Source organism: Peromyscus maniculatus, chromosome 1 (genome assembly GCF_049852395.1).
Source record: "Peromyscus maniculatus bairdii isolate BWxNUB_F1_BW_parent chromosome 1, HU_Pman_BW_mat_3.1, whole genome shotgun sequence".
NCBI classification, from domain to species: domain Eukaryota; kingdom Metazoa; phylum Chordata; class Mammalia; order Rodentia; family Cricetidae; genus Peromyscus; species Peromyscus maniculatus.
In genome coordinates this window covers 179,182,580-179,196,803 of record NC_134852.1, presented here as the reverse complement: position 1 = coordinate 179,196,803, position 14,224 = coordinate 179,182,580, and the positions used below count along the sequence as shown (strand labels likewise).

Below are 14,224 nucleotides of genomic sequence, written 5' to 3'. Positions count from 1 at the left end.
CCCGCTGGACCCTTAAATATGCCCCCAGAGCCAGGTATGATCTGGCTTCTTTCCCAAAACTTTTCCTAACCTGCCCCCGTGCCCCAGTACACTGAGGCCTTGTCACCTAGCATCCAAAGATTTGCTAAGTCCTACGAGTCATGAATGTATTCGTTGGTTAATGAATTAACCTATAAATCTGTTCTGCATTATAGACTTTTGTCAAAATATTTTCCCAGCTTTTCTGAACTTGAAAGGAAGCGTGGCCTGCTAAATGAAGTCTTGCCCAGTAGAATCCTTTGAAAGATAAAGAGGTACCAGCTTCCTATGCCTATAAGAGTACTTTCATCTCATCTGTGTGGCAAGTTATCACTAAAACAAAACAAAACAACAACAACAAAAACATATCTTGCTTGCACATCTATTTGCCATAATTAGTGTGTCAGCCACATTTCCACATGCGAGAGATTCTAACACACATGGAAGATCTGGCAAGGTGAGGAGGTTGGTATGTCAGACCCAAGTTTCACTTTTGACATTCTATTGCTCTTTGGGAAGGCTGGCAATAGCCCACTGGGGTTTGAATCATCACCTTCACAGGACCATTGGCAGAGATAAGATCCCTTCTGGTATTGGCATATTAAAGTCTAAGTTGCTGGTGATTTTAGGGAAGCATTATGAGCTATAATCAAAGCAGCATGTGGGAACTCTCAAGACATCTTCAGCTGATGTCTGTGGCTTGCATGATTAAGAAACACCAGCTCTGCTCACTCCATTCACAGCTTCTATACTCAGCTCTTTTTGAATCTTGAGTTTCCTGGTTTGACTTCCTACAAAGAAATGGCACAAAGAGGCCAGCTTTCTGGTTTCTGTATTGTCCATCAAGTGGTCTTGAGCAGATGTACGGGGGGGGGGGGGGGGGGGGGGCTGGCTTCAATTTATACCCTGCCTGGTTAATCTCCCTGCCAAAGAATAACTTAGATCTTAGGAAAGCATGCTAGGAAAAGTAAAGATCAGGGGCAGGTCTAGAGAATAGACGAGTATACACAGTATACTATAGTATATATATATACTATATAGTATATATATATATATAGTATATATATAGTATATATAGTATATATATAGTATATATATAGTATATATATATACTATACTATAGTATAGTCTGTGCAGTGCGAAGTTAGAAATGTGTGAACTCTCAAATGTCAGTCATCAACCCTGGCAAACTGCACATTCCCCTACCCCCTCACCTCCACTGCCAATACTATTTCTGGACGCACAAAGACTACTGGCCACCTTGCCAACCCAGATGCCCCAAGTTAGTGGCAAGATTGGCCACTCTAGTGAGTGCCTGACCTTTCCAAGGTATAGTTTCTTGCCCTAAACGTACTTTTAAAATGCTGGCTCTGGCATACTCTCTCCCCTCCCCACAGGGCAGCTCTACCATATGAAACTTAGCATCTCTACCTCACAAAGCTGGCGAAGGGCCCTCTGCACAAACGATGAAATGCTTCTGGGAGATCTCTATGCCTACTCTCACTATACATAGCAGATTCTCTCTTACGTTTTTAATTTAGAGCCTAAAAATGACTAGCAGGCCCAAAGCATCCAGGGTTCTCCACAAGAAGGCCAAGTGGGCCCCGTTTAAGGTGCCACCTGCTTTCTCACTTGGCTAAACTGCAGTTAGCATGTCTAACGTGTTGAAATTTACCAGTTTCAGGGCCTTGACTGTAAACCAACACTGGAGCTTAGCAGGGAGATACGGATTTGTAGCGAAAACAATTACAGAGAGTAAAATTGAGCAAGTTTCCACTTACAAAATCAGGTTCTCCAAGAACTGGGTTATAGTATGCCTTGGGGACCTCAGAACAAGCTACCAGTCCTCAGACTGTCCCCTCCTCAGTGAGGAGGAAAATGGCCTTAGATTACTCCCGTTCAAAAAGTACATTTTACTCATAACCTCCAAGGAAGGACTTTTATTTTTCCAGAAAGCTGTCTACTGTGCTGTGGTCGGGTGATCTCTTGAGATTACTTCAAGTTAGAAGAATCTATCTCCTCACATGTGAAAGACAGCTGCCTTAGTCTGCCATAAGACTCACCAGGTATATGTGACAAACACCATTTCAGGCCCATTTTGGCTCTGTAATGTGCATATGTCTCACAGGCTAGCACATGCCAGTGGCTTTCCAAAGCAAGGTCAAGTGAAGCCAATCAGGGTCAAGAGCAGAGGCCAAAAAGGGAAACTACTCCATCTCCATCCTGTTTCCTCTACTGAGAACAACTTCATATTCTGTGAGGGCAGAGGAAATATTTCCTATACATTTTCTCTTTCTATGCTATTTGGTAAGTGGAAGGATTTGGGAATCTAAGCCTGAAGCCACATGCCTGGGGTCCTCTCTGCACTCCTGACCTTGAGGCTGTGCTCTAGAGCCTTTTGTGTTATGGGTTTGACATTGTTCAGGGAACAGAAGGGGGTCCTAACAGTGTGTTAGCTCCTCCAGAAGCATCACAAAAGTTCTGCAGTGAAATCCTGTCTATGGCTATTCATTTTTTAAGAAAGCAGAAACACAATGATCAGCTGGCAATTGTTTGGAAGGTAGAGATGGCCACCTTTACAAGTTTGCTAATGCAGTTTGTCCACCTGAAGTCTTAACATGTGCCAGCTCTACTGAAGTTGGCCTTTATATGCACGCTGTAGGTCTCTGGAGACTCAAGCACAAAGAGATGAAATGATACAGGGCCAGCACTAGAGTTTGCTGGTAAGATGATGATTCTAGGAAAATACAATAAAATAAAATAGAATAAAAATAAACAAATAAAAATAAAAAAAAAACTGTTCCAGACTTCAGATGATGATTCTAGGAAAATACAATAAAATAAAATAGAATAAAAATAAACAAATAAAAATTTAAAAAAAAAACTGTTCCAGACTTCAGATGATGATTCTAGGAAAATACAATAAAATAAAATAGAATAAAAATAAATAAATAAAAATTAAAAAAAAACTGTTCCAGACTTCAAGCTTGGATTGTGACCCTCTTTAAAAAAGAATGCCCTCGTCTGGTCTATGCAGCCTTTCTTGGATGTAGATGAGATTGCTCTGGTCTCTTCCTTCTCTTGGTGCTTCAGTAAGCCAGAAATCAGTTCTCCTGGTTTTCCAGATTCCTGCCTGCAGGTACACATCATTCACTCCCAGAGCAGGAAAAGTAAGAGTCATTGGTCATACTGGAAGAGGTGGAAGAGCTCTCGCAGAACTCTGGCTTTGAAGACTACACAGCATCTCACATCTTAATCTATACCTGGCGTGGAGGAAAGAGTCCCAGAGACCCCACGTATTTTGCCATCAGCCCTTGTAAGACCTCTTGTTAGCCTCACTTAAATTCCTTACAGGAAGTTGGTGCACACCTGCCTGCTCTGATCAGGTAATTCCGAGCAGCCTCCGAGTGTGTCTGTGTACTGGGGGACAAGGGGAAGGGCTAGACAGAAAGACTGAGTATAGAAGACCAGGGCCAGAAAATCAGTCCACATGTCTTGGTACTTTGAACTTAAGGCACGGACAGAATGGGTTGGCTTAGGGTCAATACCTGCTTCAACCAATTCCAAGTTTGGGCAGTTCAGAAAGAACGGCTCCCCCCACTCTGATGATTTAGGTTTGTGCCAGGTTCTCTCTTCCACTTTTTCCAGCACCATCATATTCCACTTGCAGTAAAGGAGGGGCAAAGGATATCCTCACTTTATGGATCACAACTGAACAGCTTCTGACTTTGGACTAGCTCAGTGCAGCAGTCTGGGTGCTTTCTTAGCACCCCATGAAAAAGCAGCACCTAATGGAAAGTTAGCACGTTAAAAAAATTCCCAGAATACAAAAGGACCTGCAGCTAGGACTCTTTTCTCCCACCTCCCTGGATCACAGTCAATAATGGATTTTATACACATTCGTGTTTTGAACTATTACAAAATATGTAACGCAAGTCAAGTCACTCTGAGGGATGGTTTAATAAGTTAGCATTACTCATCCATTAATGATTAATGTCAGCGTCTGAGAATTTCTGTGAAGCAGGGCTTCTCTGGGCTCGTAGGCTTGCCCCACACAGTATTCTAGCGTCACTACACATGGACTTTTCAGAGTGCAGCAGGAGAAAGCACCAGAAGGCACAGTCCCTCTGAGCCTGGCTGATCTTAAAGGTAACCCAGCTGGGGCAGCTCAATTAAGTCCGCGAAAACACGTGACCAACCTAAACGCAATCCAGTTACCAGCCAATCGCATGGGGCAGAAAAGCCCTGCCCAGCTTCTCACGCTCGGGACAGCGGAACCAAAGGCTCAGGGGCGCTGGGAGACTTCAACACCCCAGCATAGGTCGACAGACTGCTTGACCACACACTTGAAAGTTCGCTCTCACTCCAGGACACACGTGACCGCACGCAGGCAGGCCTTCTAAGCTACCCGGCGACAGGAGATGGGCATTGTGGACTCTTAAGAGCTGGGACAGCATTCTGCCCTAATTACCTAGAGCTGGTTGGCAAGCAAGCTCTTTGGTGTCACCTCTTAAGACCTCTAAGACCTCTTCAGTGGCCTGCCAAGGATCAAACCGGACCTTGTTAGGAAGGCGTCTTATCGCCTGCTCTGGAAAGTTGTACGACCCAAGAAGGGGAACTGAAAACACAAGAGGGATCCCAAGCCAGGGCGCTGACCCTAGGGGACTCAGGACAGTAAACCCCGCCCTCCCCAAGCTACAGTCACACCCCAGCTCTAGCACTACACCTTCGATCTATTGTGTGAAATAAAGGGCTAGTTGCAGTCACTACATCGGTTTCTTTGGGGGGAAGTGTCACCCAGAACGAGGCTCAGCAAAGTAACCTGATTAAGTCTGGGTCCCACTCCCCTCCCCCGTTCAGTTATCTCAGAGACTCGGAGGTATACGAACGCCGCAGTAGCGGCGGAATCCCGGGGGAAGGGAGAAAAGCACTCGGAGGACAGTCCGGTTGAAAGCCACACTTGGGGCCGGAGAGGCGGCCGGGCGCCTGGGGAGTCGCAGTCCGGGTGCGCAGCCTGCGCACTTGTCATGGCTCGGCCTCCAGGCTGCCGCCCACCGAACGTGCGCCTGCTCACGGCTGCGCGAGGACTCCCTGTCCGGCCGGCACCTGGCGCCCGGTGTCCTCGGAGACGCCCACCTTCACCCACTGTGCGCTCTCAACCCTGCTCAAGTCTGAGCGGTGCACCCGGGCTTCCAGGCCCGGTGCTCTGCCACGGTCCTAACAGCCCGCCTGGCAGAGGAGGCAGAACCATTGTTCAGTGGCTCCAAAGCCCACATCCCCAAGCCCTTGTCAAGAGGGATGAAAACCATGTAAAACAGAGGTTCTGGGAAGAAAGGGGACACAGGGGAATGACAACAAGTTCAAGGAACGCTTTAGGACACCCTAAACCCCACGGTCCCCCGGGCCCAGCTCCCAGTAGCCTCGGCTCTGACAGCTCAGAGGCGCCACCCGGGCGGGGAGGGGAGGCAGGAGAGGAGCGCGGAGAGGCGCCTCCTAGGAGGGGGTGGGCAAGAGGAGCCCCAAGGCCCCCCAAAACGCAGCGATCGCGGGCGCCCCGGCTTGTTACGGGCCGAGTGCGGAGGGGCGCGTCCCCACTCACCGCTTGCAGAGGCGCCGCTGTCCCGGGGCGCCCAGCACAACGCGAGCAGCAGCCACAGCGCCCAGCGCGCGGACGTGCCCATGCTGCCCGCCCGGATGGTGCCGCCGCCGCCGCCGTCGTTGTCGCCGTCCGCTCCGCACAACAAGTTACCAGCCCTTCGGAGAGGAGGAAGGAGGTGGGGGCGGGGAGGGAGGAGGCGAGGAGGAGGGGGGAAGGAGTGAGGAGCCGGGAGCACGGAAAGCGCGGAAGGAGCGGGCACCCCTTCCCTGCAACTTGCACGCTGTACTCCCCGCCAGCCAGCCAGCCACCCACCCAGCCACCCACCCGGTCACCTCCCCCGCCGAGGCCGCGGTGTGCGCGCGGACCCTGCGGGCGGAAAATAATGCAGGCGTTGCAGAGGGAGGGGAGGGAGAAGGGAGGGGAGGGCGCGGGAGGAGGGGGCGGGGAGCCGGTTCGCCAGGAACAGCCGAGGCGAACGGTCGGGGGCACCCACTCGGGTGGCGGCAGGAGCGCGGTCTTGCCGCGCGGGGACCCCAGCGGGGGAGCTCAGCCCAGCAGCTCCTGCACGCGCCGCTCTCCCGCGTGCGGTGCGGAGGGTGCGGGGGCAAGTGGCAGCGTGCGTGCGTGAGTGACAGTGGCTGGGGCTGTTGCAGCCGCCATCCGGACGGCTCCAGGGGCCCGGCTGCTTCGCGCGTCGGCCCGGGGCTCACGGGGGACCCGGGGCGGCCTCTGGTTGGCTCGCGCACCGTCCTCACCTCCAATCCCGGGTGCCTGTCCTAATTTCCTGATCCAGGGAACCTGCGGCCGCAGCAGCTGTGCGCTCCCTAGCTCCCTACAGTCGCTACTGTACCCTCCTGGCGCCGGGGCCGAGAGCGCTGATGCAACTATTGCTGCTGTTGCCACCACCTCCGGGACGATGGGGCTGACAGTGGAGGGGTCTGGGGGCGGCAAGGAACTCTCTACCTTCCTCTCCTGAGCCCCTAGGAAGGGCTGGTATTGTGAGGTCGGTAGGTAGGTAGCATCTTCCTGGGGACTCTTCTTTCCAACCTGGAAGTGATGAAGAGGAGGGGTGTGAATGCTCCGCTGCTCTGCTGTGGGGTTTGGGGTCCCGTCTCAATGGCAAGCTGAGATGCCATTTTGTTAAAATTAAATGTCTCTTTAAGTATGAGTCTCTCTGTGTGTGTGTGTGTGTGTGTGTGTGTGTGTGTGTGTGTGTGTGTGTGTGAGAGAGAGAGAGAGAGAGAGAGAGAGAGAGAGAGAGAGAGAGAGAGAGAGAGAGAGAGAGAGAGAGAGAGAGAGAGAGAGAGAGAGAACAAGAGAGCTCCTTGGTTGTGGCTTTTCCTCTGTAATAGAACAAGACTAAAATAACCGAGTCTGGGATGGGGAGGAGGGAAATTGCCAGCCCAGCTCTGCATTCTCTCATCAACGATTATAGTTAATTGCTAATTGCACAAAATGATAGTTTGAGGGCCTGTAATTAAAAGCTTAACCTTTTTTGGTTGGGGGAAGGGGGCCCGGGTAGATTTATTCTTGGTGTACTTTGTAACATTCAATTATAAGCCTTGTGGAGGGAAAGAAGGAAGCAGTCAACCCGCCCTAGAAAGGATGGGTTTTTTGCCAGACAGGACCTGAGTCTAAGACTTGCTCTTCCCGCCCATCAGTTTTCTTGAACACACCCCCCCTGGGTGAGATGCCTTCTCTGCTCTGGCCTGAGCAGCGCACAGGGGTACACTGAGCTATTTCACCTGTTAATATAGTGTGCGTGCTCTTCTCTTCATAAGTTGCTGGAACTTGAGTGAAGAGAAGTTGACAGATTTCAGATTTCACGTCCTAGCTAGCTATCTTCCGGATTTATAATCTCCTCGCCTTCGTTCTCCCGAGAGCAATGGTCAGTGGCAGGCTTCCTTCTAGGAGGGATGCATATTTGAGAATTTCCTGGGCCCAGGAGACATCTTGGTCCCTATAATTTATCCTCACTGTGGTTGATAAGGCCACATACAGCTGGGGTCGTTCTAAGCAGCTCAATGTGAACGCTGTTTTGTGTAATTGGTGGGTAGGAGATGGGTAAAAACTGTACCAGCCACACACACATGTTGCATGGGAAACAGAATTCATGCCATTCACAGTGCAGGTGCTCACAGCTACTATTTACCTCACAGACCAAGTGGAAAGGGATGGTCTCACTTTAGGCCCTCAGAATCTTCAGCATCCCTGGGACTTGAAAAGCTCATGGTCACTTTACAGTCAGTGAAATGTGTGGGAACACAGGTGAAGTCGACATTAAAAAGCTCAATATTAAGCATGAGTCGTCACATGCTTGTTTTTAATGTTTTCCTTGAGAGAGAAATGTACACTACAAGGGAAACATTGATATGGTACAATAAGACTTATCTTCAACAAACATGTGTTATGCTTCCTAGCATAAATAAACCGTTGGTAAGCTTAGTTATGGCTTGGTACTCAATCCCGTAGCTTTTTGTTCGGTCATTTTTACTCTGCCTCCGATTGGCTGTGCAACTCCAAACAACAGAACCCAAACCACTCACTCCTTTTTCTCTGCCTGCCTTCTGACCTGTTCTGAAAACAACAACAAGCCACATGATAATCAACATTTTCTGTGACCTCTCTTCGGCGTCCATTACTATCAGACAGAAGTTACAAGGAAGCATGCGTGTGATTCAGAGAGAGAGAGAGTAACCAATAACTAAAAGAATAAATTGATCACGAGGAGACAGCGTGGGCAAATTAACGGGGATTCAGGAGCCCTTGTGCCAGTAGTCATCTTTACTCCCACAGTCCACCACATGGACTAGTGTGTCCAAACAACACACACTGAGCAGTGCTGGGAGGGTGATGACAGACAAGACAACTGCCATAGATACATGCTTATCTGAAGAGGCCGTGGGAGCTAGTCAAGTAAGACAGACATGTTGAAAATTCCAGCATGTTACATACAGCATTGTAATCTGGAGTTTGGGATGCTGTGAAATACAGAGATGAGGCAGCTATTGCTCAGTGGTGGATTGCCTGCCTAGCACGTACAAGGTTGTACATTCCATCTGAAGCATCGCAAGAATGAATGAATGAGTGAATGGATGTACGAATGGGATGATAGGGACAAACTAACTGGGTTGGTTGCAGGATGAGGCTATAAGAAAAGGCTTCCTCAGGTGCTTGCCCTTGAGCTGACATATTCAGCATTTTTCACCCAGTAAGTCACATCCTGCCTCCACCTTTTTACTGTTGGTTGGGTTAAGAGACTAACTTTGACTAAATTAATGGATGGAAGTTACGGGGCATCACTTCCAGACTGGCCCATTTAGTTGCCTGTGGGAGGCTCTTTCCTTCTGTCTTCCTGGCGACAGGAGGCATTCCAGAGATGGCTTTGCCCAGGTTTCTGATCAACTGCATGAGTATCACATCTTTGACGACATCTATAAATGAGAAGGATTTTCAATACATTTTAAAGGCTTGGAGATATAGACTCACACATATCATAGGCCATGTTACTCACAAAGCCTAAACTATTTCTCATTTGTCCTGTTAGGGAAAGGGCTTGCTAACCACTGGCATTGAGTGAGGAAACAATCTATGTTGACTTCATCTATGGAGAGTTTGTATACAAGAGCACAAGAGCAGTACAGGTAGTGAAGAGAATTCATAATGGCGAAGGTTGGGGCCCAAGGGCCTAGTGGTGGGAAGCAGGGCTGAGGAAAGAGGCAGGGGCTGCTTTAGCAGGGCGTGGTGAGGCACCTCGGGCTGTGGACTTTACTATGAAGCCCAGGGAGGCCTTGAGGTAGATGTGATCAGGGGCTTGGCATCCAGTTTCTTTTCGAAAGATGATTCTACAGTGGCGTGAGATAGGGCAGAATAACATCAGAGGAGGAAAACCTCGAGATGCTGGGTGATGGAGTGTACTAAAGAACGGGAGGAAGAACTGTTATTCTCAGTGCAGACTCCCGGGCCTCTTCCTCAGACATCCTGCTTTAACAGCGCCTCAAAAATCTGTATGCGTAATCCTATTCCTGTGATTTGGGAGGCAGAGATGATCATATTTCAATGTATACATCTATAAAATTCCCCCCAAATCAATTCTTTAAAATATAAAAATGTATGAAAGAAGCTGTTTTTAGAGAATGACTCCAATGTGGTTTTATTTGAGAAGCAGGTTTTTTTTTTTTTCTGTGAAAACTATGTAAATTTATTCGCCCAGTTTCTCTGAGGCTTCCATCAGGGCAGGGCCCACAGAAAACACCAGAGTCCATGCTCTTCTGGCATCTTCCTTTCTTCAAAGCCTGTTCTAAGGATGAACACATACAGGTCTCAGAAGTCATCTTCCAACCAGTGGGCTAATTTGTACTGCTGATTGCTGAGGCCTCAGCAAGTCGGAAAAGAACTGACCCTCTCTGAGGTATTGAGATGCTTACATCCAGGCCTCCCTTCTGTCCCCTTTTAATTGTGTGAGAGGCTAGTGAAACCCACAGGATTCGCCTTCTCTGAGGGCCCCATGGCCAGGGCCTGATGGTTTAAACTAATGTTTTTCACATTTTTATGTGACTTCTATCAGAGTCACTTGAAAGGCCGCTTTCAATAGGGTGCCTGGCTCCACCCCCAGAGCTCGTGATTGCACAGGTTCAGGGTGCTGCTGAAGATGTGCAGTCTTGAACATGTTTCCCAGGGGTACTGATGCTGTTAGTCAAGGAATGTGATTTGAGAATCACTCCTGAACCCACCTGTGGGACTTCCTCCTCCAAGTACATGATTGGTTCAGGGCCTCAACCAGTTAGCCTGTGGCATCCCCAGGTGCATCATTCAAGGAAACCTTAACCACACTCTCCAAGCTGCTTGAGTTGTGGAGAGGCTCAAGAACTTAGCTCCAGGCTTTCTCTTGGTTAGAAAGATGTTTACTTCTAACTAACGGGCTAGATGGGCTCAGGTCAGAACTGCTCTTGCCATTGTGACAATACGAGGGAAGAGATTTGGAGATGAACTGAAATGTCCGCGGTCTCATCGTGATAGTTCCATTTTGAACTTTTACGAGATTTGTATGCGGGTAGAAATGATGTATCTAACGTTTTCTTAGTCGGTCGTGTGTGCAGTTTATGTGACATCACAGCTGGTACTCTTTGAAGAGCAAATGTGCTTCCTCCCAAGCTGGCACTTTGGATGGTGCTATCCAAACATCTTTATTGTTTTAGAAGTGTAGTTACTGGAGTTCAAATACTGAACACAAGCAGCTTATCTAGAGATGAAAGGAGAGGTTCAGATTTTGAAACTGCTTCGATTTACAAACATCAGGTAGTTTGAAATTATTGGAAAATAGATTAACTTAAGGCGAAAGGAGATATCAGAGAAATAGATAGATTGGCGAAGATATTGGTGTCTTCTCTGAGTGTTTATTCAAAGCTTCTAGTACACCATTAAAGATTTATGATCAAGAGTTGATGAGAGCTAATATGCATATTTAAAAATATGATCAGCACCCACTAGGTACCTGAAAGTCTTTGCCACTGAATGAATATGGAGAGGCAGTGTAAGTCAATGGTTATGAGAGTGGAGGATAGAGGCAGGCTTTGGGGGTTCAAAGCCTGACCCTGATGCTAACTAGTTGTAAGAACTTAGCCCAATTATTTAAACTCTTTTTTTGTATCAGTTTTTTCCCCCAACTGGGAAGTGGGTTAGCAAGCATACCGACTTCTTACAATGATCAATGGCATTCAAACAAGTCCTCATAACAGTGACCAGCAAACAACATTATCAATAAAAATTTCCTATTGGCAATAATAGTGATCTTTGTTGCTGTGATGGTGTGAAAAGGGCAGCAAAGGGAAGTCAGACCTTGCAAAAAGGTAAGGCAGTGGTTTTTGTCTACACTGCACATTAGCCCTTTGGGTTGGTTTATGAGAATGTCAGCACTGGTGCTCTTCTTAAGAACAGCAGTAACTGTAAGTGGGGTCTGCCCATTGGCAGCTTCCTTAGCTTCCCTGTTAAGTCTGCCGTGTGTTCTAATTCTGAATCACTCCTGTCTAGTCTGAAGCTCTGGCCTGGAGTGTTGTAGAGGACATCTTGGGATAAAGTTTGAAGGTGACACCATCCATAGAGAGGAGGAGGGTCTTGCAAAAGCGAATCTCCCACCAGTGTTCCCGAACAGCCTTCCAGTCCTTGCTCTGGGCATCCTGCTCTTGGCCTGGCATCTCACACTCAGCTAAATTTGTCAGCTGTAAAGGAGCCAAAGACCACAGGAGGTCAAAAGCTGGGCACAGCCAGGCTGTGAGAAACCCAGCTGGCGTCCACCTATCAGGTGATGGATTACATATCACCAGTCGCATGCCTTTCTGAATCAATCTAACAACAAGGACTTGTTGAGCTCCTTCTGTGGGACCAGCAGCGTGGTGCCAGGTGACTGGAGGCAGCAACCAGATAGCCATGTGGCTGCTGTAGGGGAGCAAGTTGCTATTGTTCTGTTTGCTCTTTCTATGGGAGCCAACTCAGGCTTGTTAAGTGGTAACTGACAGTCCTTTCTTCTAAGGAAGTTTCTCTTGGATTTGCTGCCAATAGGAAGTGTATTATTTTGCAGAGCACTATAGCATTCATTTATCGAGTGCCCACTCAATTATGAGGCATGACAGAGTTTGCCATCTGAGAAAGGAAAGACCACTTAAGGATTCTTAGAGTCAGAAGTCTGGAACAAATAGACAGATGGATCAAAGAGCTGGGGGTGGATTCCATTACAACTAGGGAAGCTCTTTTAGTAAGAGCTGGATCTTCCATTGAAGGTTTAAAAGATCTTTTAAATGAGTTTCTATAGAAAATAAATTATGATTCAGAGCATAAAGGAATAATGAATTCAGCAGACATCATAACAATGTGGTTATTTTGCTGAATCATAAAGGGAACCTAGGTGTGGTGGTTCACCCTTATAATGCCAGCCCTTGGGAGGCAGAAGCAGGATCATGAGTTCTGGGCAAGCCTGGGCTACATAGCAATTTCAAGTTTAGTCTCTTGCTTCTTACACTTACTTTTCATTCTTTCAACCATGTTGTTCTAACATCATCAGAATATTCCCTTGCAATCAAAACATGCTCCTTTGCTATCTGTTTAAGAAATATGTACCCTTAGGGTAGAACTTAGGGTTAAAATACATGTTTGTGAAATATCAAATGAAAGTATTGGGAGATATCATTTCAATCAGGTTCTTTTGGTGAATTCCAGAACAGCCCCTTTCAATGAGTGTCTATGAGGAGCATAGACTATCGCTTGGTTTTCTTTGTATTTCTCTCCTCCCCCTCCCCAACACTTTGCCAAGACCTGCAAACAAGCAAATGAACAAACAAACAAAAGAGATGCAGGGAAGGACAGGGCAGAGAGGTAGGAGTAGAGAGAAGGGAGGAAGAGGAAAAGAAGGAGAGACTATTCGAAGCACTCAATAATCTAGGAGGTCATAGAGGATCTCTCTGTCTCTGTCTCTGTCTCTGTCTCTGTCTCTCTCTCTGTGTGTGTGTGTGTGTGTGTGTGTGTGTGTGTGTGTGTGTGTGTGTGTACTGACTGTATAGAGCTGGCTTTGAAAGAGGGACAGATTATTTCTACATGCAGAACAGAAATATGATAGCTATGTCTTACATAGCGGGAGAAGAATGCCTTCGACTTGTGCATTGCCTTTCTTCTGTGTGGGTTCAAAGTGCTCCACAAACATGACATCATTACTCCCTGGAGGGATCTGTGGACCAACTCTCAGGGAAAGAATCCTCTTTCATGCAAGAGCTTGGGGAGCTCAAACACAGATTAGTGCCCATTTTGAGTTTATGCAAAGTGTCCTCCAAGGATTCGATCTTAGCCCTTCTTATAGGAGAGCACTCATTATTACTCATGGGTGCCTAGAAGAAGTCTAAGTGAGGTCTCTTGGTAAACTCATACTTTAAAAAGGCAAACTGTGACGTTTTATTAGTTTTTGATTATTTCTCCCCAATGATCAGTCTTAGTACTTAGAAATATTTATCAGACATCTTTGTTTTGAGCAAGACAAAAATAACGTGAGAACAAAATGAGATAGCAAATAACATAGCACCAAGCAGGATCTGCTGGGATCAAGTCTGGAGTTCCAGAGCACAACTCCAGGAGCAGAGAAAAGATACTCTCTGGTGTACTCTTGCCATCTCTCAGTAAAGTACAGTTGCTAAAACCTTGTTAACAACTTGAAGTGGACAGTGTAAGTGAGAGTTCTAGTTTTCAGTCACTATAACTTCTTTTTTTCCCTTGTGTCGCAAGAAAATGTCAGTCACATCTTAATCAAGTTGCTTATGTTTTTCCTCTCTTGATTCCCATCCACCTCCAAACCCTTTTTCCCCTTCTGCCTGCCTGTCTGAAAATACATTAGGAGTTCTGGCCATGGAAGAAAGTTCCTAGGATATGAAGAAAAATGGAGCTGTTCCTTATGGATCTAATAACATTTCCTCAAGTCTAGTTGATTTCAGGAGACATTCATTGGAAAAATTATCGGAACTGTTGCAGCAAGGGTTATTTGGAAATTGACAGTGAAAACAGGAACTATTTATCAGGTCAAATTCTATTCCAGTTTCCTTTGCCTCTGCCTGGCGTTTAGTTTTACAA

General features: G+C 47.1%; 1 protein-coding gene across 7 annotated transcripts in view; it reads right to left on the bottom strand.

Moving 5' to 3' along the window:
- The window catches only part of Vldlr (very low density lipoprotein receptor), a 34,289-nt gene extending 27,971 nt beyond the window's left edge, over positions 1 to 6,318 (bottom strand). For 2 of the 7 annotated variants that reach the window (XM_076561716.1, XM_076561722.1), the window contains exon 1: positions 3,567 to 3,777. In XM_076561716.1, the coding sequence (XP_076417831.1) occupies positions 3,567 to 3,675 (109 nt within the window). In that variant the 5' untranslated portion in view covers positions 3,676 to 3,777. Of the gene's footprint in view, positions 1 to 3,566; positions 3,780 to 5,617 lie in introns of those variants that run through there. The other 5 variants (XM_076561720.1, XM_076561725.1, XM_076561735.1 and 2 more) reach the window with 5 other exon arrangements.
- Between the last annotated feature and the right edge of the window lie 7,906 nt (positions 6,319 to 14,224).